The sequence below is a fragment of the Watersipora subatra genome, chromosome 5 (genome assembly GCF_963576615.1).
Source record: "Watersipora subatra chromosome 5, tzWatSuba1.1, whole genome shotgun sequence".
NCBI lineage: Eukaryota > Metazoa > Bryozoa > Gymnolaemata > Cheilostomatida > Watersiporidae > Watersipora > Watersipora subatra.
Window position 1 is genome coordinate 54,914,410 of NC_088712.1, and position 25,523 is coordinate 54,939,932.

The window sequence follows — 25,523 nt, forward strand, 5'->3', positions numbered from 1 at the left end:
AAAACTCTTGCATGAAATTTTATCACAAGGAAAAGTGAAGTGAGCTAAGAGGAAAACCTGCTCAATTTAGTTTCAAGTTTTCCTTGGCAGTAATACTGGTAAATCAAATTTTATCGAAGTCTGTGGATAAAAATGAATATTTCTATCAGTGGATTTGTAGACATAAAGTGCGAAAGACAACAGTTGATGCATTGGTATCTATTAAACTGCCATATAGGGAAGTTCTACAGAGTTACACAGAAGTCTCTGATTAATAAATAATTATCATTACTTCAGTTATCTTACTGTTTGCTTACTGATGGCGTAAGAGTAATAATTAGTTATTAGGATTATCTCCTAATGAAAGTCATGAGGAGATAATGACTCATGCTAGACTGAGAAACACAAAGTGCCATAGGTAAAGGTCAGCATTTATAACAGTTTCTCCTATAACTTAGTCAAGAGAGTATTTTCAAAGGGGGAAGCGGGTTTGAGGTGAATAAATAAATGTGAACATTTTTCACACCATTTGTGGTATTCTCGAGCATGACCTACTCTACAAAGCATTGCTGACAGCTTCAATGCTATTCGCTACACTAATGTGATTTAGCAAAGCTTACTTTAGAGTTTCGCCTTCCTGTGGAATTTTTGTGTCGGTTTGGAGTTCTCTCCCTTGCTGGTCTTTCGCACGTCTCGGATGAGCTACTTCGCCTTCTTCGCTGTTCTTTGTTCTTCTTTTCAAGAGCTGAATTTTCCTGTGAGAAATCAAAACTACAACGTAATCCATGTTAGTAAAGTTTCACACTAGGATACATCTGCATAGCTAATAGTTTAAATGACCTAATCTGAAAAAAACATTTGCTAGTACAACAGTTGTGATCCAATTACCCTATTGGACAGTGAACATCTAACTGACCAACGGCGAGTTAGTGCAAGTAGGCTGTTTGTAGTTGACTAACTTGTGATATTAATTTTATCCCACAAGTTTATAATTGAGTACAAGTAATAATTAAACTTATAGATAAAACTTGAAAATAATGATTTTCAAGTTTTGCTAAAAAATCTGTTTTGCTAAAGTTCATTCAAGACAAGGAAATAAAGCTTTCAACTTCGATGAAGCCAAAGAAGATCATCAAATATAATTTTAATTTTAAATCAAATCAAAATATAAATTTTAATTTTTGATTTATTATTTTATTACTATGTGTTATTTATTGTTTTATACAATACTTTACAATTTATTATTTATACTACTTTTATATGAATTTCCATGGAGGTAACCATATTCTGTTATAAGGAAAAATTTATGTAGTAAAGTAAATGTTAACTGAATGTGGGGTCAATAAGCGGAGTACACTACAATCCTTGTCGTATCATAGTATTACTATATATTGTTCACCTGTATCTATGTCAGCTGTGAACAAACTAAAAAGGAACAAAGAAGCAGGTTATGCTTCAATCAAGAGGGTTAGTTGTGAGTAATTAGACTGTGATCCATAGAAATAGACAATAACAATTCATTGACTAGTAAGTTTTGACTTGTTATAATGTTCTCTTGCTAGAATTAAACTCGAGTGCTGCTGTCTGTTTATTAGATCACATGCTATTGCAATGTTTTCTTGCTGTCACGGAGATCAGTTGATAACTCTAGATAAAATTATTTTATTTTCTAGCAACTTTGTTGTCTCTCAAATCGTACTCAAACCTTCTATACTTCGCAGTAATTTGATGGAACTAATCTTAAAACCAAACAAAATGAGAAAAACAATTTAATACTGTTCCTAATATTCATCAAAAATTTGTTAAAATCGGTCTGTTAATGCTAGGATATTCAGGTTGCAGAAAGACTCTTACTTGGAGTTGCTTACACAAGTGTAAGATAACTTCAAGGAAAATAGTTTGTGGCGGAGGAGGTGAATTGCTACCTCTCTAACGATCTTACACAAATTTTACAAACACATCATGCACAGCGCTCCTGTGTCATACGTTATGATTATAATTATGTCTATGCAGGAAGGTGTCTATGCACAGGCACCTCTCTGAATAGACACTTGCTACTTCATCACAGCAGGATACTAGCTAGCCCGTCTGGACAAACTGTTGTTTTTGCGGAGTTGTACCCCGGCAAGCGCGGCGAGCAAAACAACAGCTTGTCACAAGACTCACTGTACGTTATGCATCAGCTGCATTGAAAGAGAGTTGTTCTCTTCCGTCTATGCGGCTTGGCTGCGATGTTATGCCGGTCACTTCATTGGTAATCATTACGGAGTTCGAACAAAAATTTATGTAGAAGAAGATATAAACGTTTAACCAAAAAACAGTCTCTGCGGTAAACTTTAGTAGAACTAAAGAATAAAATAAATAAAATAAAATCAATAAGAACAAATAAAACTGACTGACAAAAAAATAGAAATAAAACTGACTGAGCGCACAAATAACAACATGTTTAGTTAATGTTGTTGCCTAAGCTCTTAAGTTCTACTAAAGTTTACCGCAGAGACTGTTCTCTGGTTAAACGTTGATGTCTTATTTTTTTCTATATAAATTTTTGCGCGAAATCCGTTATGATTACCAATGAAGCGACCGACATAACATCGCAGCCAAGCCGCATAGACGGAAGAGAACAACTCCCTTTCAGAACAACTCCGCAAAAACACAGTTTGTCAAGACAGGCTAGATACTAGCCAATTAGAAAACCAACAAGAACTTTGATTTCTTCAAACAGTAACAGATTTCGCAAAAGAATAATAAAACACATATTATTGCATTTTAGGTACCTAACAACAAGCAAACCTCACTGAAACAAAAATTTAAAATTAATTTCAAAGTTTTTTAAATTGGCTGAAGACTCCAAAATAGGAAACAGAAATCCTTGAAAAGCTGCTGATTTTAAAGAAAATATGCTAAATAACTTTGGAAATAATTCTCGACATTTTTACCTTCTGACCAGTCTGTGATTTGCTTCTACCTCTCTGTGACTTTCTTTCTTGCTGTCCGGACTTTCCTTTAGTGGAATTCTTAGCTTGAGATTTCTTGGAAGCCTTTGACGCTGTTTTGTGTCTAGGTGAGTTAGGGGAGCTCGTTGTAGCTTCTCTAGGAGTGGATGTAGCATCATTGACAGCGAGTGCAAGCTCTTTAGAGGCAGCATTCCTCAAAGTTGGAGTCAGCTCTCTTGGTGTGGAGTCTCTCAGGGCGGGTGTAGAAGGGTTGCTATCACCAGAAGGTTGGTCTCTGACGATCAGTGCCTGGTAGCTCAGCTACAGGATAATATTGTCGAATTTCAGTATTTAATTGTTATAAAAGTCTGGAGCAGTTCAGAAAGTCTAGCAGCTTGTTCAGGTGTATTTGAATTACTGAATATGAGAAAACGGAAAGTAGAGCATAACGTCAATATGGAATGTGATTATAGAACTAAAGCACACGTTTGGTTAAACCAAGTGTCAATATGTAGGACAGTTATAGGCAAGGTCATACGACATCAGCTAGTTATACCCAGTACATATTTCAACAAATATGACGTATAGAGAGAAGTTTGACGTAATTACATTTAAAGATGTTTGCCAGTTGGTATTTTTATTTGGTAACGTATCATACGTGATAAATCAATAGATTTTAACACCAGAATCTTTGCCAACCTGTTAGCCGCATTAGCTCACTCTGGCACTTATTACAAAAAAACTGAAGGTTTACTACAAACATTAAAATTTTTAGAGCTGGCTACAATTTAAATTTATATTTAAATCATGCGTATTAACCTGCTAACATGATAACATGTTAGCCATTACAGAAGGCTTAAGGATTCGCTAGTAATTCTGCTTCAGTAGGTTTCATGTCATTTAAGACTCTTGAATTGGACACACGAGCAGCTCTCGCAGTGAGTCAGTTGCTGGTTGAATGTTAACTGAATAATATTAACTAAAAGAAAGTTCTAGATCGTTGCAACCTTGACCTTAATACTACTACAGATCAGTTTTACTCATTGCTACAAGAAAACAAAAATGTGATGTCATCAGACGATTCCCTTCTTGAGTCAGGTAAGTGTTTATATTGTCAACTTTATCGGATGCAATTTCAGTTTAGTGCAAAGGACAATAAATGCTGTTATATGACATGAGCAGTGCAGTGGTTAACTTTGTCTGGAAAACTGAGGTTTTCCAGACAGACAAGTTCAAATCCAATTTGTCCAAGATCAAATCCAGTGCGAAGCGGTTTTGTTCATTCGTATTTCATTGCTACAACTGGACATACGAACAGACTCTCACATTTATATATACAGTGTAGATGAACGCTTACTGCTTAACCATGCCATGATAAACATAATTTCCATATATTTCATCTTAGGAGGATACTCTAAGAGAAACTGAAAGTCACCTAGATTTATCTCTCACTCTCGCATCTAATCTCACAGCAAATTCAAGGATGCTCCGCAACAGTTGTTCCCCTAACCTACCCTTGTATGCTCTTGTTCATATCGCTCATGCCTTGATCGTCCTCGACTCGACAGGTAAGTGAATGCTGACTTATTGTTGGTATCGAAGTCGTTGTTAGAGCCTGAACTTGTCCATTGAGCATTTACTGAAGAACTTTTCAACTGGTGACTAGAGGAAGCTTGCATCTCTTCTTCATATTCCTAAGGTTAAAGGTCAAACAAAATCAGATGATTAAAAGAGGTCAAGATATGTCAGCTATCATCATATTTCTCTATTAGAGCTAAAGTAAGTGAATTGTTATATTATTAAGCTACAAGTTGAATCTTTGTTTTTATTTGATCCTGACTTAATTTCAACGGCCAAAGCTGATAAAAGCAAATCAGAAGGTCTGCTAAAAATAAAGTAATAGTATGAGTCATCAATAATAATTGAAAAATTTTTTTTGTGATGTTAAGTTTCTGTAGCTCTTTTTACCGTGTCTGATGTGTTCAGTGGTTGTAGTTGTAGGATGTAGCTATGTAGTGGGTGGTTGAATATACACAATAGTCTGTTACAGAACTTTAGACACCAATGATTCAGAAATACTGAGTGTTCATAAAGCTCAAACGCCTCGAATTGATGGTCTCAATCTATATAATTTATATATATATATATAGATATATACATATATGTATGTGTATATATATATATAGATATATATATATATATATATATATATCAGCGTCTGTTGTAGGGATAGTTTTTGTAATGAAAAAGTTCACTTTGAAGATCTGATCTCGAAACCTTCAGTTCTGGAGTTGCCAAGCTGATGTGTTGCGTGTGAGTTACACATCACATGTAACACATCACATGACATGTAACAATGACGTGACACAACATAGCACATGAAACGATTTGCAGCTGGCCTCACTAGGTGAAAGTCTGGCATTTCACAGGTAATAAGAACAGCTTATCAACAGTTGCAGGTAATGTAGTATAAAGGTACTGTAATAGGTGAGGTAGTGTAATGTTTATAAGCGGTTTTTTATTACCTGTGCAACGCAGGTATTCATATAGTTAACCATATAAGACAACATCACGTTATAAGCGGTTTATAAGCGGTTTTTTATCACCTGTGCAACGCAGGTATTCATCTAGTTAACCATTTAAGGCAACACCACTTTTTCGCTTTACTATAGTATCTCCATCTGATAAATATGGAAACTATCAAGGAGCTGGGTATGACAAAAGGAAGCCTAAAGAGAGATCATGCGTTATGCATTTTTCATCAAATAAATAGATAACATGTTGATAACAAATATATTATTTAATAGAAAAAACTAATATTTTAACTCAAATCGACATTTTGATAAATTATAGAATCATGGTTGTTGTAAAAGCTGTCTTTCATCAAAGATTCAAGGAAGAAGTAAATTTAATAAAAAACGTTACAGAATATGTCTAAAGAGTTGTCTGCTCTATCTATATCATACAATAGAAGACAACTTAAGCTATTGACTAGCAGAACTGAATTAACAGCTCTGAATGATCTCTTTCTATTTATGAGCTACCAGCAAAAATACAGGCATAGTCCAAGATTTCTTTTCTTTTTAATCAGACAGCTCACAGCACATAGCCCGCAGGTGGGAGTTTATAATGTCTGGTTCTCAGATACCGGATAGAGTTTTGAAACCAAATATGTTTATCGGCCTGGCGAAAGGCACAAAGCTTGTTGGTGAAGTTTGGATGAAATTGGCGAAACATGTAGAAAAGCGTTTACCCAGACAGACTGACAGACAGACAGACAGACAGACAGACTAACAGACAGACATAAAATGACAAAGTGAGATTTATTAATAGGGATTAGGATGGTTGGACTTCTGAGTTTTCCAGCACCAGATAATCTTTAAAAGTAGGGCTGTCCCTCTGCTCTAGCTATTCCTCTCTGTTAACTCTATCTAGAGTGTAATTGGTGCTAAAAATCTATCCATAAACCATGTACGAAAAGCTAAAATCACCTCCACTTATATTACCTGTTCACCACTGTCAACATTGATGCTGATGCTGCTCGATGACTTCGGACTTAACCTCTGTCTGTCATGACTTTTTGATCTTCCTAAGACAATAGTCGTGGTTCCATGACTGTCCAAATTGTCCAATGACTGCGAGCCTTTCATGATGCTCTTTAGCGGTCTTATGCCAGATTGTCTTTGACTCGATTCTCTTACAACATCAGAGATGGGTGCTTGGAATGTGGTGAGCATCTGGAACATGTTCTATCTAGTTATGCAGACAATAACTTCTGAGTTCAGCATTGAACTCGCATATACGTAAAAAGTTTTGAAAAAAGTTCTGAAGCTACGAGTTCGATTCTTGGGCAAGACAATCTTTTTTCTAACACTCTTAGCATGGCTTTAGACAAATGGACAGACAGAGTTCTTATTATAGTAAACATTTTATATCTGCATAATAACAATTATATAAACACCTTACAAGTTAGTTTTGCGTGTTGTAATATATAATACATCGATCTAAAGGTATCTAACAATAACATACAAACAATTTTATGATATGCTTCATAACATGGCCGATGGTTTGTCTGACTTCATAAAAGCCACAGAAAATCAACCAATCTGATATGATTTCAATACACATTTCAAGTAGATACAATTTTGTCAGCATTTGTCTTGGAAAATCAGCATTGTGTTTTTTATATTTAATATTTGCACTATATTTATGATAACAGGTGGTTGCATTATTTTTGGAATTATATAGTTTGACAAAATTGTGTCTTACAGAATCTTACGTAAGACGCAACTATGTAATCTTACAGAATTACTAGAAACCTAGCCACACATATGCTGAGGAAAAAGCTAATTTCTGTCCGCAATGTTTCCAGAAATTTTAATTATATATTAATTATTACATATTACAATATATTAGGCTACCTACTTATTGACAACAAAATAGCTGGTAACAGAGTCTATTTGGCAAGTAGAAACAGGCAAGCTCATTGCCTATTTCTTTTAAAACTTTGCTCCTTATTAAAGGCAGATCGGAATATAAAGGGGACGACTCCATAACCACTTTGTATGTATGATTTGATTGCTGCCCGATGAGCTAAGGCAGCAGTTTGTTGTGAGTCATTTAAAAATCAATATCCCCGTTACGCGATGAAAAAATAATTTGATTTAAAATACTCACTGAGTCACAATATACTTATAAAAAACTCCAAAAATATTGTCTGAACAATATAAATGGTAAAAAATATACGCTGCAATACAAAAAAATTGACTTTTTTTGCAAGAACTTTAGCAGGACGTCAACAATATCTGATTTTGCACTGATATTTGCTGCCAGTGTGCTTGATTAAGTCTTACATACAAAGTTGGTGCTAGTTGTACAATTTCACAATTCTTCCTATTTTGCTTTCAGTATGCTATGATCTTTACACTGTATTTTGCTTTTAGCATGCTATGATCTTTACACTGTATTTTGCTTTTAGTATGCTATGATCTTTACACTGTATTTTGCTTTTAGCATGCTATGATCTTTACACTGTATTTTGCTTTTAGCATGCTATGATCTTTACATTGTATCTTGCTTTTAGCATGCTATGATCTTTACACTGTATTTTGCTTTTAGTATGCCATGATCTTTACACTGGATATTGCTTTTAGTATGCTATGATCTTTACACTGTATTTTGCTTTTAGCATGCTATGATCTTTACACTGTATTTTGCTTTTAGTATGCTATGATCTTTACACTGTATTTTGCTTTTAGCATGCTATGATCTTTACATTGTATCTTGCTTTTAGCATGCTATGATCTTTACACTGTATTTTGCTTTTAGTATGCCATGATCTTTACACTGGATATTGCTTTTAGTATGCTATGATCTTTACACTGGATTTTGCTTTTATTATGCTATGATATTTTCATCAGATCTTGCTTTTAGTATGCTGTAATCTTCACACCATAATTTACCTTTAGTGTGCTATGAACTTTACGCTGTTTTCTGTTACAGCACAGTCAGTCAGCAATAATTTTTCTAATATTACAGCTGCTGAGAAAACATTTGCTTTTTAGGTAATGTTGGCGGTAAAATTTTTAATTTAATCCAAACCTCCCAGCTTATTTAACACTATTCCTTTTATATTAGTTTTGGTTAAAGCAATTGGGAGTTGCTAGAAACCCATAAATTTAGGAAAATAAACAGCAAAACCTGCCTAGAAAACTATGTTATAGTTTTTAACAAGAATTGTGAAACAAATTCTTTTGATAATGATCACAAAGTACAATCAAAATTTTATGATGAGTGTGTCAAACAATTCGTTTCAAATCTGGTCATAAAAAAGTTGCATATCTGACTCTTTTTATCAATGCTTGCTGTTCTTACCAATGTTTTGAACTGAGCGAAAGGTTTAAAGGCCCTATAAGCAATTGTTTGTATTATGATATTACATCTTCATAGAGGCATCTTTAAAGCTTTATTAAAAACTTAAAAAATATAACTCTATATTTTTGTCTTTTACGAATTTCACTCAGAAGTGGTTTCTGAAGACGCTCTATCAGCCTAGTACAGAGGGTCAAACTTATTCTAACCTTTCTGGGTGCCAGATCAGACTCTACTTGCCGACCAACTACCGTGATGATGTCGTGGTTTACAGGGTGGGCGCCTGGAGCCCCCGCACCAACCTCCCTGCTGTAGCCTTTGTCTTGCGCAATCAGTTTAGTTTTGTCAGCACTCCTTCTTGGTGTCTTGCTTTTTCCCTGCACAAGTATAACATGAGAAGATGTTGGTCGGTAATAGCTAGTCTGTCACACTCACAGAATACAGACAGCTTACGAGATCTTTCACAACATGGACAATGGATTGTCTCACTTCAAGAAGGCAGCTAGCTGCCAATCAACTTATTTGATATGATTTTAATACATACTTCAGGTAGATATGGTCCTGTCAGCATTTGTTTAGCAATGGCAGCATTGTGTTTCTTGTCTAATTATACATGATCAGGATGTTAATCAGTCCATAAACTCTGTACTAATTGACAAGTGCTTCAGGCAAAACATTTAACTAAGTAATCACTGAGCGAGGTGTTTATACGAGTTCAAGGTTAAAGCTCATACTTCTTCCAAGCTGTTTTACACGAGCAGACAATTACTTACAGATAACTCGTTTAAATAATATATAACGTGTTTTTTGGTTTAACTGCTGATTTGTGTAAGCAGGTGGAATAACTTTTTATCTGTCTACTATCTATCCACTAGCTCCAATCGTTTTGTAATCTTGCTCGAAACCGATGCACTGGAGAAATAACATTGCCGTAATTAAAGTTATTCATAAAATAATGCTTAACGTAAGTTTTGAACTTGGGACATTTAGTATGCCAAGTCAACGCTTTACTCACTGCGCTAACTGACCATCACTGGTCGGATGCTCAGTGATCTGAGCTAAATGACCATCTTCTAAGATGGTTGGATGCTCAGTGATCTGAGCTAACTGACCATCTTAGCTGACCATCTTAGCTGACCATCTTAGCTGACCATCTTAGCTGATCATCTTAGCTGACCATCTTAGCTGACCATCTTAGCTGACCATCTTAGCTGACCATCTTAGCTGACCATCTTAGCTGACCATCTTAGCTGACCATCTTAGCTGACCATCTTAGCTGACCATCTTAACTGACCATATTTCAGTAAATCAATCTTTACTGAAATAAGCGCTGGTTTCGCGACGTTAAAAAATTCTTTATTGCGGGAAAAGTTGCAAGTACATACTTTCAGGGCTCCATGTGTTGCCTATAGCTTATTTAATGTGAAGAAATAGGCCAATTCTAGACAATTTTTGGCTCTATTGGCAATTGAAACTTGGTTGTCATATAAGTGCCCCACGATTCATCCCATCAGCAATCTAAACGAGCGTCTTCACTTGCGTAATTTGATTATGAATTATTGTTGTCAATGCCATGTAGCAATTTGTGTTAAAAATTTAAAAAATCCAAGCAATGCCGGGCTTACTGCTGACATTTTAATAAAACTTTAAATTTAGAGCACTTTAACGGCTGCTCAATCTCAGTGAAGTCAACAAGTCATTACACTTGACTCTTTCATATGTTGTCTGCCTTTAAACTGCTACTAGGCTTTTTTGATAGCGGAGAGCATACTGCCTACCTGTCCCATGGCATCCCTTATGGCTGCTAACACAGTGAGGACAGCTTTCAGGTCTCCGCTCTCTAACTCTGAAAAACAGAGTTAGGTCAACATACTTGTACATGCCAAAACAAATGACAAAGTTATATCACAAGAAGTCATGCTTTAACATAGAATAATATCACAACAGCCAGCAGCCAAAACATAGATGTACACAAAAAATAAAATTTTTCTATAATTTAATTTGAAAGAAACTTAAGAAAATCTTGTTACAGTTATTAGAAAAGCAAACTGCTTTTTCAAATTTGAATTCATAGGAAAACTAAATTTGAGTTGTCCTCTCCTTGATCTTTTTTTCACCAGCATCATGCTGCTGCTCATATAATTCTCCATTTACTAAGTTACAACTCATATAAGACTATATAGTGATTAATTGAGTATTCAGGCTAAGTCTATAAAGAGATGAAAAATTTTGCCTTGGTGTTAGCGCAATCTTCAAACCATTTTATTAATACTCATAGCCAACTGATCAGGTGAATTCTGTTTTTCAAAATGCTTGGAGAGCAGTTTATCTAATCTCCCAACTGCCATCCCAATGAACTCAAGTTTTTAGCAATATTCAACAAAGGACTTTGGTAGCAGCACAGCTCTAGTGTGATCCACAATAACTGTAGACAAGGTTTCACGGAGTCATCAAGTAAAGAAGAAATTGTGTGATACTTGTCATGATAGCTGCTATGACAGCTGCTGCAATGGTTGCTATGATAGTGGCTATGATAGTTGTTATGATAACTGCTATGATAGTGGCTATGATAGTTGTTATGATAGCTGCTATTTTAGTTGCTATGATAGCTGCTATGATAGTTGCTATGATAGCTGCTATGATAGTTGCTATGATAGTTGCTATGATAGCTGCTATGATAGTTGCTATGATAGCTGCTATGATAGTTGCTATGATAGTTGCTATGATAGCTGCTACGATAGTTTAACTATAAGACACAAAAGGTAAATCTCTGGTTGTCGTATATTTGTACCTTGAGGAGAGATCTCTGCAAGACTACAATCTATGGAGTTAAGATACTCCAGACAGTCAGACAATATCTCTAGCCTCTCCTCTTTAGATAGCTCAACATCTGTTCTCAATGTGTTAATTGTTCTGTTGACTGTAAAAAAATGCATTCAGTTTCAGAGAATATTTCTGGTAATCACAAAAACATTTTGACTGGAATATAACAATATCCTGCTGAAAAGGAGCTGTGATACAGCGAACAGTCCAACTTCTAGTTTGTTGTGGCTGTTAACCATATTTATTGTTTTTGAGTTTACCTTACAATTGCAACGCAATCAAATACTGTTGTCATAAATTTGATCGTAATTAAGAATACTTAAAAGTTGGCCTGGCTGATAAAAAGGATGCAATTGCTATCACTATGACTTGTTTTGTTCAACTGATTTCATGTTACGGTGGACATCATGGAGGCTGGGAGCATTTAATGCTTGTGAGAGTACACACAATGAACCGCACTGTCCGATATAAACGATTATATCGCTTTACATGAACACTAATAATGAACTTACTTTGAAGCAAACGATGTGAGATCTAGAGGCAGTTTTTATAACAGTCAAATTCATAAGTTTTCTTCAAATGTTATCGTATTGCTTTAATATTAATTAACATATTCAAGTTCTACTACAGCTGGCATAAGCAGTTTATTGTGGCATGGTCACCATAGACACTAGAAAGCTGAGCGTTATAGACACATAGACTACACAAAGACTGCGCTGACAAGCTACCCTGGGTCAGCAAACAGAATAGACACTTAGGAGGAGTTAGTATTAGTTTCCTTTGAAACATTGACTACATTGACAACACGTTCAGCGTTATAAGGGGTAACTAAAACAGCAGATATATTCTGGTAGGCTTTACTCTCTTTCTGTAACACTGATAAATGGATTACGGACCAACAATCCATACTGTAAACAGATAAACACTCAAGGGATTAATGATGTCATTAAATTGAGCGCTAGTATGACTATGAGCGGCAAGTCTTCAGTCGTTTAAGTACCTGCATCGCTCGCCGCAAACTTTTAATTTATGTGTATGCCAGCTCTAAGCATTACATCTATTTTAAATCTAACAAAATTCCTTAAAAAAGGCATTTTTTCATGCGCTACAAATGTAAATACTGCTGATCCGATATCTAGCAGGATAAAATTGCATAACCAAGTAATTCTATAAGAAGTTCATGTTATATTTTGCATCTCATCCGGTAAGTCTGGTTCAGTTTGATGGTCTTAGGCTACAATTCCATGAAAAATTCACACCACGAAAGTTTGATGAGTCGAGGAGCGCATAGTCGCTTTGTAAGTACATGGAACAACAGTGAGTGGTTACGCAGATGACTGAGCAAGCAGGTAGCGTGCTTTGAACAAATCAAAAATTTTTTTCATGTTTGTAGGAGCAAATTTTTATGGTAGCAATAAATGCCTGCGAGCATTGAGGCTTGGATTTCTCCAGATTCTCTCATTTCTATTTGAAACTATTTTTTAAATTTAACGTCTAGATGATTTGAGTTGGTTTTTTTACCCATGGTAAATACTGCACTTTATGGCCATCTAGACTAGTACTTGTTAATAAAACTGGGACAATTCCAGATACAATGCAAACCACCTCCACGCTTGTTATGTTCATGTAAAAGCTTAACACAAGGTTAATTTAAACTGGACTCAATCTTAAAGCTCTTCAGTCGAAGGTAATCTTAAATACATGTGACAGTTTATATAATAGAGCTAGCAATAATTTAATGTTGAAATAGCTTGAAAATTGACCATAAATGGCTGGCAATATTTTATAAAGTGTTGTAATATCCTCATATAAAATCTTTACATATGCGGAGAGGTTCATAGACATAGAACATAGTAGCATTCTCTAGAAATACACAAAAATCAGCCAAGTTGCTTTGTATTTACAGTCCATTACCTCCTTATTCACAAAAAATATCTTTTCACTGACAAAAACACAAACATACAGAATCATAATTTTAAAGACTTCAAAGAAACTTGGATGTCTCCAGGCAATTTGAAATTTTCATTCACATGTGCCTGTTTCCATCCTTAGCAGCATGAAACATCTGGTTAAAATTTGCGAGTAACAAATCTTGCAGGTTTTTGCTGTTTCCACCTTGCGGGTGTCACAAACCCGCACCACAGAAACATTGTGATTGTAAAGCGGAGACACGGCTATTAGTAAACTGTTGAAGCAGGTCAGAGGGTTACTCTCAAATGTCAAAATACGCTTGCTGATTGCCTTGGGTAATAACAAGCACCTACCTGGGATGACAAGTAAAAGAGTGATAATGCACTGAAGTGGTACTAAATTAATAAAATCTTGTTTCAACAGAATTATAAATCAACCATATTCTAATGATCCACATTAAACATTAGCTAATAACGAATAGTCACCTCATCACACACTTTAGAAACATGTAAACATGTACTTCTAGTAACTTTGAAACATTCCTCACCCTCTAAACTGATGCTATCTTTCCGGTGACTTGCTGTGTAACCCTGTATTGCCTGTTTACTGCATGAAGTTATAGAGACTGCCAGTCAGCACTCCAGTAAGTCAGCACTCCAACAGCGTTGTTTAATTATTTAGCTATAAATTTATTTTTCTAACGCTAATTTGTTATGAACTCTTTGTTCATTCAAACCTCGAGAGATCAGTTGACTTTCCTGTGGAGTTATAGGCATGACTGAGCTAGAATGCTACACGGAGATGAAATCAATAGATTTAAAGAATGACTGAGTGCAGATGAATCCAATAGACAGACTTTCATCTGCTTAGAGCTCATCGGAAACAACATCAAGTACTGAATGCTGACTTGAATAAAATTTCACGAGTGCCTGAAATTCACTGAATGATTGATAATAATGTTGTCTCATTTTTTTTCATTTACTCAGCTCCAGTTTTGCAGGACATACATTAACTCAAAATCTGCCATCGAAATTTATTATCAGTTTATCTTTTGCCATATTATTTATGGTATAAAATGTAGCATAAATAAACATTAATTTCAGTTTAAACCTGTGAATATCTCCCTTCTTTGAACTCATTATATCAAACTCTAACCTTGGCTTGGCAATATACAAGTACACAAAACTAGCCACAGATTATATACATGTACCTGTATATACACAGGTACACACATATATATATATATATATATATATATATATATATATATATATATATATATATATATATATATATATATATATATATATATATATATATATAGATATATATATATATATATATACATATACATATGTTTCTGCATGTGATATGAGTGTGGTTCGTTTATGTCACTTGTTCATGAATATATATTTGCATCATTTGATAGATTATCATTATATAGCTTATAAATAGGCTGATCTATAGCATGTTATTTGATAGCATCCTTGCGGCTATCTAAACACGGCTTACAATGAATCGATGCACATACTTCCACTTCTATTGCATATATAAAACTAGTTTTGACTGCAAAACTGTAACAAACATATCAATGAGCGCAATGAGCTTTTATGCAACATGGTTAAATATAGATATAAAATAAAAATATGTCTTCATATGCAGAATGAAATAAAAATTGAAAACGCCAGCGAATAGCAAAGAAGGACACACACAGGCTCAACGCAGGTCAATTGCAAGCAATAAATATCAATTGGTAAAGATATTTCTCAGTTTCTCGATGCACATTTATTAAGAGATCTTTGACAAATTGGAGGTAAGTTAGCAGATTTATTGCATCTGAAAGGTTCAATATTGCTCCGCCGTAAAAAGAGAGCAAAATATAGGCTACATTCGCTTCGCCCGTAATAAGGCTAAATTTATCTTTCGAAAATTCTGACGAGCCATTTGAAAAATACACCGATGACCTCTATTTGAATGCTGCCTCCGATTGACCGCCACTATAGAAAAAGGGTTGAGAAATAGAGCGCCATGGTGTTCAATTAGAGGTTTTACGGTATATAGCAGTTCAAAGAATGATTTGCACTCAGCTTTCAGCTACTTTCCTCTCATCAGGCTGTACTACTAAAGGAGTACAGTCTGATGAGATAAAGACTGTATCCTCAAAATTTATGATAGCTGAAAGCTAACAACAAACTATTGTAAGACAGTAATCAGCCTGTTTAACCTGTCTCCAGGACTATTTGTAGTCAATGAACTCAGGCTACCTACATTACACTATCATATACAATTGCTTGATTTTATAGAATTAAAAAGAACTTTTATAACTTTTTTGTAATTTTTCATATCTGCCACACATGTATATAATATCTACGTGTAGCTAGTTCTGTGTACTTGTACATATTCATATTTATTCAATTGTTTTAATGGAAAGTAAAAAAAATGAGACCTAAAAAATAGAGAATAAAGCTTTATTTTAGTTTAGTTACACTTTACTAATATTTTCTGACATGTGGATACTTGTTTGTTACTTTAAAGAGCTAGCAACAGTTACATAACTCAGTCTCACAGATATTTTTGATAAACTTACAGACAATCTCGATGACTCGTGGCAGAGTAAAACCATCGCTTATGGCTTTTCTCAAGTCCTTGTTGAGTTGCTGACCTTGGCTATTGAGTAGCTCATTAGTCCAAGTTGTCAGCTCCTGAGAAATACACATTTGAAAGGAGAAACAAACCTAATCTCATCTTACCATAGACAACCTCTAAGTTTGTCTACGGGGAGAGTAGACAACTCCTCTAATGAGCCTTACTATGCCTGCCTATGCTTTGGTAGCATTTTATTATTTCGCAGCTGACAATTTTGGCAGAAATATGTTGCTTTCGGTTTCCTTTGTGCGTTAAAATAATTACTCATGAAAAGTCTGAATTCCAATCACGTACTCTTCACACTTACTGGAAAGTAACGTAGCGTCTGCGTTAAGTGCATTCACGAGAGTACGCGTAAACCGAAGTAATCTATAAACAATGGATAAGCTCATTAGCAAACTCTGTGACCTGAGGTCCTCATAAATATTTTAATGTTTTCAGGTGATGGTAACCAAGCGATTGCCTTGTAAAAAATGTGTTTGGTGTTCACTATGAGTTTCTTTGGAATTTTTTCACAGATCAATGATAGAGCAATTACTGTCTTGGTCACATATCACGGAACATAAATAACTCCAGTTCATAGATACAAGTAGAACTAAATGAATCTTTGTCACATGCTTCAGTTCATAAAAAGTATTTTTCTGATAGTTTATCACACATATCCATTTAGGAAACGCATAGGGAATCGGAAACCACCCACAATAAATCTAAACAGAGCTGGGGGAGCAAAGAAAGACAATTGGGTCAGGCACACTTCTATTACTATAACTCTAGTAAGCATGATACTAAAAAGAACAGCAGGTGCTTTATGCTAGGCAATTGAGGCGTGCCTTTTCTGTAGTCAAATCTCTTGGGAAAACCATATACAAGATGACATGTGACTCATCTAGATAACTCACTTGCATGTATTTGTTTGCCTCAGTTGTCGGCCAATCGGATTCATTTTAGCATGGGAAAAGCTAACGATGAGAAAACTGTGAGCAAAGCAGAATACTTGTGCATAAAATAGTCACATAAGAAAATAAAAACTGTGTGAATACTTAACACTTTAAAGCTTGGGCACAAGATAATTTGAAGAATTGTTTTTCTACCTTTTGGTTCCACGTCGTTTTTCTGCACTACTGGTTCACGCAGAATTATGAAAATTTTGTCGCTTTGTGCAAAATAAATTTGAAGCATTATTCTACAGTTTCAAATCAATTGGTTAATTAGTTGTTAAGATGTCGCCAAAACACCGAGAGCACTTCTTACCAACCGACAAAAAAAAAATGACTGCTAACCAAACAATTGTTTTTAACAATGTACTGATTGAAATTCTTGGTAATAAACGCATAAAAACAGAACAAGCTAGAAAGCTTCTAATCAACAACAAAAGCTTTACATTTAAACCATTTCTTTTCTTATTCAATAAAAAATATACCCACTCTATCAGACTCAGTAACCTGCAATCATTATGTTTCTTTAGTTACCTCTAGAACATCACTTCTTTGAAAGAGTGTGAAAAAAACTATTTTCTATATTTGATTTCCGTTTCTTTCATTGAGTTCTACGAGCTTGGAGCTTTAAAACGATAATTCAAAAGATAGTTTAAAAGGAGTTGTGCTATCTTAAGTATTTTTACTGTTGATTACATGATGTTAATACGGTCTGTGATCAGGGATTCTGCTTATATATACAAGAGCGGGCTTGAAAATGTTAAAAAACTTATCTTAACGCGCTGCAGGTAATCAGGGTATTTATACTGAGAGTAAATGTGAGCCTCGGCTATAAATTCAACCCTACACTGCTGGAGCCACTCACCTGTTTTTGACAGCAAACCAAACTATATATAAGTTGAGATGTCAGTTACAAACCTCACATTCCTGCAAGGCCCACTTCCTGTCAAGCTCTTGCAGTGGTGTGCCTTTCCTTTTGACTCTTGGTTTCACATGTCCATTACGTGTGTTTTGTATCGGAACGAATGTGCTTTTAAAATGTTGTGATCGAGGTATCCTTGATGAACTCTCATCTCCCATTGGTTTATTCTTTCTTGGCAATGTCTGAGAGAAATAAAAACAGAGAAAGAGCTGTATAATGATAGTCTATGAGGGTTACCTTCTTTTTGAGACAGTCTAATCGTCACACACACATTTGCTTTCATTTGCAGCAATTCAATCACAGGACAGTTACAAATCACAAAGCAAAGAGAGACAGAGTTCAGACTATAAGAGTACTCACCACTGGTTTAAACCTCTCTCTATCCATGCTTTCATCGTCATCTGTATCATCTGTTGTTAACGGTATCTCACAGCTTATGTTGAAAGACAGGTCTTGAGGCTTCTCCATTTTTGACCCGAAATACGATTGTAAGCTGTAACTTGAAATATCAGTTAACCATGTGATTAGCTGTCTCTTCAAAGTCTGTAGTTAGATGCATCACGATGTTCTCACGTCTTGTCGCTGCTCATGAAAGGCTTATGATACGGTCAATTATTATATTTAGTGATCACTTTGTAAGAATTCTGAATCATTCTGAATACAGCCAAGCCTCTGAGTAAATGAACACATTCCTCTCAGGTAATCGTTGGAGTGAACAGAAATTTTGATAACTCAAAACAACAAATCCGCAGATGCTGTATTTTGTCTTCTAAAGATTTTAGTCACTTTTTAAAGTAGATCGTAAAAAGTAGATATTAAAGTAGATCATTTTAAAAGTATGGTATATCATAAAAGGTAGCCAAGTTCTTAAAAAGTGTTCTGCCATAGTAAAAACTAAGCTAGACTGAAGTAAAGCAGTCATCCTGCTAAAGTATATACATTATATATTATATTAAGCAAGACTGAAGTAGAGCTGTAATCATGCTAAAGTATATAATTATATAACTATATCTGCTAGGCATTAAACTACTCTAAGAATATCTTGAAATCTATGCTACCTTATTTGAAATGATTTTGCTATTAGAGAAAGTTTAACAGACCAAATAGACCTACTTCATAAATAGTAAGCAAGATAAGGAAGCAAAGTACCGGAAACAATAATAATGATTATAATAACAATGAGTTGTTTATTATTCACGTTAAGCCAAGTTTTAGTCATGCTACCTTATATAAATATCAAACACAAATGTGGTGCCATCGATTGTTGATATAAAACACAAAGTTACCCAAAACTTTTAATCATCAAATTCTACAGTTATCGCTACATTAAGCCAGTAACACTACGCACTTATAAATACTCAAACTTACAATGTCTCCGTTAAGCGGAGGTAACACTGCACCACTTGTTACTCTCACTAGAGTTTACTGAGAAGCAAATGCAAAGAAGGCCCACACAATGCTAATGTACTCACAATGAATCTAGTAATCAAGCCTCCATTCAGACTCGCTAACCGTGATCAAACCGTCAAAGGTTTTTGATAAAAATTGTTACAACTGTTGTTGAACGGAGCTGCTGTTTGCAAACAATTACTTTAGTGAAATAAACAATACAGAAATTCAATAGGCCATTTTGTTTGCTATGAAATCAAACGTTCAGTGATCGTGATTTGTGAAAGGCTAGTGCCTGAATACATTTGTCTATTCTATACTGTACAGATAGCATTCATTTTTATGAGTGAACCCTGCTGAACTTGTGAGATTTGCTAAAAAGGAAAAATTATTTGCAAAATTCTGGACGCTTCTATCGTTCTCGAAATAACATTACACAGCTAATTGTCGCATTCCAAACCAGCAGCTCTCGCCGTCTCTTATTCCTAGATAAACAAAACGAGTCAATGCCATGTTCCATTATCATTTTGGAGCACTTGTTGTAGGCTTCTACTTTTCTGAGCACTGTATAAGGTCTGCCAGTTGTCAAGATTGAATATGGACAGAACCTTTGAAGTTGCTAACCCTTTTTTAAGCAGCTGCAACTTTAAATGAAACAAGATAAAAATTAAGCAGTTTATGTAATATCTTAAAACATCTCTCAATTGAACGAAGTTGTAAATTAAAAAACAGTAAAAACTTTAGTTTGTAAATTTTCAACCTAATTAATCTGCTGACTATAAAGAGAGTGGTGTTCTGCTACGTTAAAAAGTTTTGGTGTGAGGTAAAAGTTATATGAGGAGGCTTAAGGCAAGCTATGCCTGGGTCAGTTGGCTATCTCAGAATTTTTGTTTTCCATCATTTTCTATGTTTCCATACGATATATCTGATTAGAGACTCAATAATCCACTTTCTCATGCCCTGTTGCCCTCTCATGCACAGTTGCCCTCAATGAATGCCTTCACAGATCATCGTTGTGAAACAACTTGCGATACGTGAAAAGAATCTCAAGTATTGCTGTGTTAAATGCTAGATCATGTTTTTGGTAGTTACGACAACGTAGAAATGGAAAAAAGAAGTATAAAATAGAAAAATGGATAATTATAATACAATAGGAGCAGGAAAGATGGATTTCTCACGCTTCTTTTACCTCATTCGAGGTTCTTAAGGAGAAAATTAAGATTAAATTAGTGAGCAGTGTAGCAACTTGCGTTAGTGTAGCAACTTGCGTTAAAAATGAACAAACACCGAGCAACTTTAGGGCTTACTATTAGCTTTATTTAGAATTTATAAAAAGAATGTGATGCCACAATTTAAGGTTTGCTACTTCAGGGAAACTCTCAGTCTTTTCTAAAAATAACATAATTAGATGGGTTTGAAATTGCTATTTCATAGAGGAAGTTGATTGACTGAAACCGTAATGATGTGAACGAGACAAGGAAAGCATAAACATATATATTAAATCTATGAAACATACAAAATAACAAAAATATCTGTACAGTGTCTAAACAATAACTGTCCTGAACTCTGTGAAAATAACTATTTAATATTTTCTAACAAACAAGAAAGGATAAGTAGTGCGTGATAATTTATGAGTCATGATCCGACAACTTCTTGTGACAATACAATCCTGAAGGTGGAGATTCAGGGAATTGCTTTGCTGAGTATGGGGTGTCAGGGAGTGTACCATCTCATACCATAGAGAGATTTTGGTAGCTAGAGAATTGCTGAGCATACGCAGCCAGTATTTCATAGATGAGTCTGTAGCTGCTCTATAAAATACAAACAGGTCTAGGTTAGACCAATAACACCTAGCTGGCCAAAACAAGATGTCATAGATCAAGCACCTATCAACACTTTCCCTACTCATCTAAAATACTTTCATCATATCTCCAATCTGCCTGACCATCCATTACATTCCCACTTCTTCAGAAAAACCACTACACCTTATACCACACACCAACACCTTGCCAATCCATATTATAGAACATCGTTATGCAAGAAGAATTTTTTCTTGCAGAACGCTTCTACAATTATTTCGAATTTGGAACAACTTTTTCTGTCAATATGCATAATTTTACTTCAATATTATATTTTTTTGTCTCGTGGTCTAATTTGCTTTGAACAGCATTAACCAGTGTAAATAAAGCTCATAGCTCTCTATCAAACTATAGCTGATGTCATACTTGACTACTTGAGCTTAGACTAAGAGTTAGTATTCGGCACATTCACACAGACACACAGAGTTAGAATGCACCAGAAACAAGATAGATAATAGAGTTACCTTTGTTAATCAAGCTATTTTACTCTAAGGGACACTCTTGAAATTTGGTTAGCAACTCTTGTCTTTTTTTGGCTTTTCATCTAATTTGCTTTGAACGACATTACCCGGTGATAACAATGTTCATATCTATCCAGCCATCTATTCATCAACCTATCATCTATTCAACCATGTGTTAGTAATTACTAACCAATGTGCTGATGAATTGCCTCCTCCTGTATTTAGCTAAAAGCACCTGACTATGAACCTCTACTTCCTGCGTTAGCCTGATGCTCTCGAGACAGTTGAATGAGCAGATGAATAGTCCGCACAGCTCTGCTCCGTCCCTGTAATTATGACAACGACCCATTAATGTAGACACAACAGTAATCTCCTAGGATGGCCACAATCACTTTAGTTGGTTTGTTTTATGCTTCCATTCTTACAATCACGGTTTCCAGGACCCAGTTAGTCTGCAAATTTGTGTCTATACCACTCTATTACAGTGTTCTAAGACACTAATTTATGAACCACTCTAAGACAACACTCAATGACAACACTCAATGACAGAACTCAATGACATCACACTATGACACCACGCTATGACACAACTCAATGATACCCTTCCCTGACATCACGCTATGACACCGCACAATGACATCCCTTAGTGTCACCACTCTAAGACATCCCACCATGGTGCTACCTTAACCTGCTGACTGGATACTGAGTTCCCTTTTCATCCTACTTTCTACAAGTACATACCTGCTTGTGACAAGTACATTGACATCACCCTGTTTCTGGCATAACTTAACCATCTGCTCAGCGATGGATATCATGTGCAGAACCATTGTTCGTGATCGAAGGTCACACTGAGTGCTGGGTAGCTTCACAAGACAGACTTCACTGGTTTCCTGTAGAAATTGATCAATTCAACATTAACATATAGCTTTTAATAGCGCACTGATAATACCCACAAAACTGACAAACTAAAGCCACCTTGTACTACTTGAACTAGATAACCAACTTGGTGTACCCCATCTCTCTGATCAGCAAAAAAGTTATTCTATATTGTGTGGCTCTAGCTGGCAGAATACAGAGAGCTACAACGGCAGCTGCCACTGATTATGGCACCAACCAGAGCATAAAAGATACCCTGCCACCAAAACCTCCGCATTAGTGGTTTTCATATCTAGGAATTGAGTCTACAATAGAAACTGCCAGGCAACTCCTTATAGAGACTTTTAAGATAAAACTGGGTGCTACTAGTCGCAGTGAGTTGGTAGCCTTGAGTAAACTGGGCTATGGGCGGCTGCTTTTGGATTTTCTACGGTGGAGGTACTTGCTTAGGGTACAAGTGACGCATTCAAATTCAAATCGAGTACGCCTCACAATTGTAGGAGAATTATGGTAGTTTTTGCCTTAGTTGGGGTACACAATATCCAAGTCGTCAGGTAGTATATTGATAGTGTATCAAAGCATCGTTATAAACCTTAGCCTGAGATCTTCATGAATAGCTTAATGTTTTTAAGCTGACTGCATGCATGACTTAAAACCATATACTCGATAACGGTAAAAAGGTTTTATTGTAATCATTCATGAGTCATCAATAGCCTAATTGCTGTTGATCAGGTGCAGTTAAAAGTAGCATATAGAGAATAACTCCAAGTTTATAGATATGTGCAGGTGAACTGCTCACATCCCAACTTCATGATAACTATATTTTCAAATGATTTTGCCACATGTTCTCCTTTATAAAATTAGCAAAAGAAATCCAAAAGCATATGAAGTGAGCCCTTTCATTGTAATGATGCTAGCCAAACTGATCAAGAGGTATTTAGAGGAGGGTGGTGAAAATTGTGTTAAACCATATAAGTCATTCCTCTAATTATCATCACCTTGGCATAGCAATTTTCCGATATACAATGTAAAAGTTTAGCATGTATGTGATTTCACACCTAAGTAATTTTTAACAGACATCGCTTGAAATTTTTTGTAACATCGCAGTTTCGCAAATTAAGGTGAAAAAGCTGTGAAAAGTTAAATAGAAAACAGAGAAAATATAAAAATAATAAACCATGTAGAAATCCAAGTTAGTTTAGACCTCATCTAATGTAAGTTAGTGTACGTCTCACGGCATCACTCTATCACCAACTTTTACCTATATATTCACTTATCGCCAAGCTTACACTTGAAGTACACTAACAATAGAAATATTTTTTTATCGATTAATTGAGTTTTTTACATAAAAATTTGTTTATTACATTATGTTTGTTACACAGCTTTGTACAATGCAATTGTTTTAATGTTATGTATAATTAATTATCTGCAGTATCTCTTACTGAGATAGCATAGGTGTTTGGCCTGTAGAACAGATTAAACAAGTTAGAGTGTATTCGACGGCTTTAACATACGAAGCAGATCTCAAAACGAATTAACTTCATATGTTGAGGTTTACTGCTGCGCATGATAAAGAGGATTGTAGCTCAAAGTTTTTGTTGCTGACTTACTGTATAGTGTTTTGGTTCTTTCAAAAGGTTTTTCTTGCGAATAGAATGCTCAAGATGGTAGATCTGAAGAACACCCTTCTGCGAGACAGACTTTGTGTGGATGGTGTGCGTCCCCTCCCCATATGAATAGCCTGTGCTGGGCTCAACAGAGTAGAAGAGCACCTACAACCGACCATGAACAATGCAGAAGAAGAGAGTATGAGTGACCAATGAACAGCAAAAAAAAACTATGGTTTGATACAGAAATGCCAAGCCGGCAATAATTTTTTTTTCTATTGCTTATGAAAATTTTTGATTGCACTGTTAGAGTTTTCCTGCACACCCAAATAATCATAACTACAGTCATACTTCGACTTACGAGTGCCCCAACATACGAGAAACTTGAGATACGAGCCAGCTTTTAAGCTAGTTTTAGCATTAACATCCGAGCCATGCTTGAGATACGAGCACGCGAGTCGGTGGGCAAGTATGTCGGAGGTGTCTTATGAGAACAGCATCACTCTGTATTTTTCAGCTGCTCAGGTTATACTTTTGCACCGTGTTTTTTTTGTGCGCGTTTTTCATTGCAGAATTAAGTGAATTAAAAGTAATGTGCGTAGACTGAAAGCCAACCGGTACAATGAAGAATAATGCAAAGAAAAAGTGAATGAAAACAATTGATATTAAACGTGAAATTATTAAAAAATATGAGAAATGTGTATTACTGATTGAGCTAGCTCAGCAGTATGACAGAAATACATCTACAATATGTACAATTATCAAACAGAAGGATTATATTAAGGGCATTAAGTTTGCAAAAGGACTAACCATAGTCTCTAAACGGCGCAGCGATATTCACGACGAGATGGAGAGACTGCTCAGGCTTTGGATAAAAGAAATCAATTGGCTGGTGAGAGCGTAACTGAAACAATACTATATGAAAAAGCCGGTGCTATCTATCAAGACTATAAAAATAGACATGCAGACAAGTTGGCTAGTGGTCGTGCATTAGCCCTTTGTGACGACACCTGTGTTTGTCCTTTTCGCAACATGTTGAAAGGGCGACAAGAGAGAACATCCTTAGATAGGTTTTTCTTAAAACGACTGCCTGATCGTGAAAGTGAAACAAAGGAAAAAATTAGCTAAGACACGAGAAACTTAAAACTATGAACGCCAAATAACATTTAATTACGTTAAGTTTAAAATGAAAGTTTGCTTTTAAGTTTGTGCATCAGAATCCAAATTTATCAAAGTCAACTGTTGTAATGAAGTATAACTTATCTCTCCCTCTTTGGCAAATGCTAGCGTTAGCTGCTATTGTATGTA

At 35.4% G+C, this 25,523-nt stretch overlaps 2 protein-coding genes across 2 annotated transcripts in view; both read right to left on the reverse strand.

The window, feature by feature from the left end:
• The window catches only part of LOC137397479 (uncharacterized), a 38,395-nt gene extending 24,099 nt beyond the window's left edge, over positions 1 to 14,296 (reverse strand). Inside the window, exons 1-8 of the mRNA XM_068083769.1 lie at positions 14,257 to 14,296; positions 11,578 to 11,706; positions 10,565 to 10,632; positions 8,996 to 9,163; positions 6,422 to 6,652; positions 4,430 to 4,609; positions 2,919 to 3,236; positions 600 to 734 (exon numbers count right to left, since the gene is read on the reverse strand). Coding sequence (XP_067939870.1) covers positions 600 to 734; positions 2,919 to 3,236; positions 4,430 to 4,609; positions 6,422 to 6,652; positions 8,996 to 9,163; positions 10,565 to 10,632; positions 11,578 to 11,706; positions 14,257 to 14,296 — 1,269 coding nt within the window. The remainder of the gene's footprint in view (positions 1 to 599; positions 735 to 2,918; positions 3,237 to 4,429; positions 4,610 to 6,421; positions 6,653 to 8,995; positions 9,164 to 10,564; positions 10,633 to 11,577; positions 11,707 to 14,256) is intronic.
• A 6,594-nt stretch (positions 14,297 to 20,890) lies between these two features.
• The window catches only part of LOC137396308 (receptor-type tyrosine-protein phosphatase epsilon-like), a 50,986-nt gene continuing 46,353 nt past the window's right edge, over positions 20,891 to 25,523 (reverse strand). Inside the window, exons 20-23 of the mRNA XM_068082525.1 lie at positions 24,219 to 24,380; positions 22,474 to 22,622; positions 21,923 to 22,058; positions 20,891 to 21,223 (exon numbers count right to left, since the gene is read on the reverse strand). Coding sequence (XP_067938626.1) covers positions 21,143 to 21,223; positions 21,923 to 22,058; positions 22,474 to 22,622; positions 24,219 to 24,380 — 528 coding nt within the window. The 3' untranslated portion in view covers positions 20,891 to 21,142. The remainder of the gene's footprint in view (positions 21,224 to 21,922; positions 22,059 to 22,473; positions 22,623 to 24,218; positions 24,381 to 25,523) is intronic.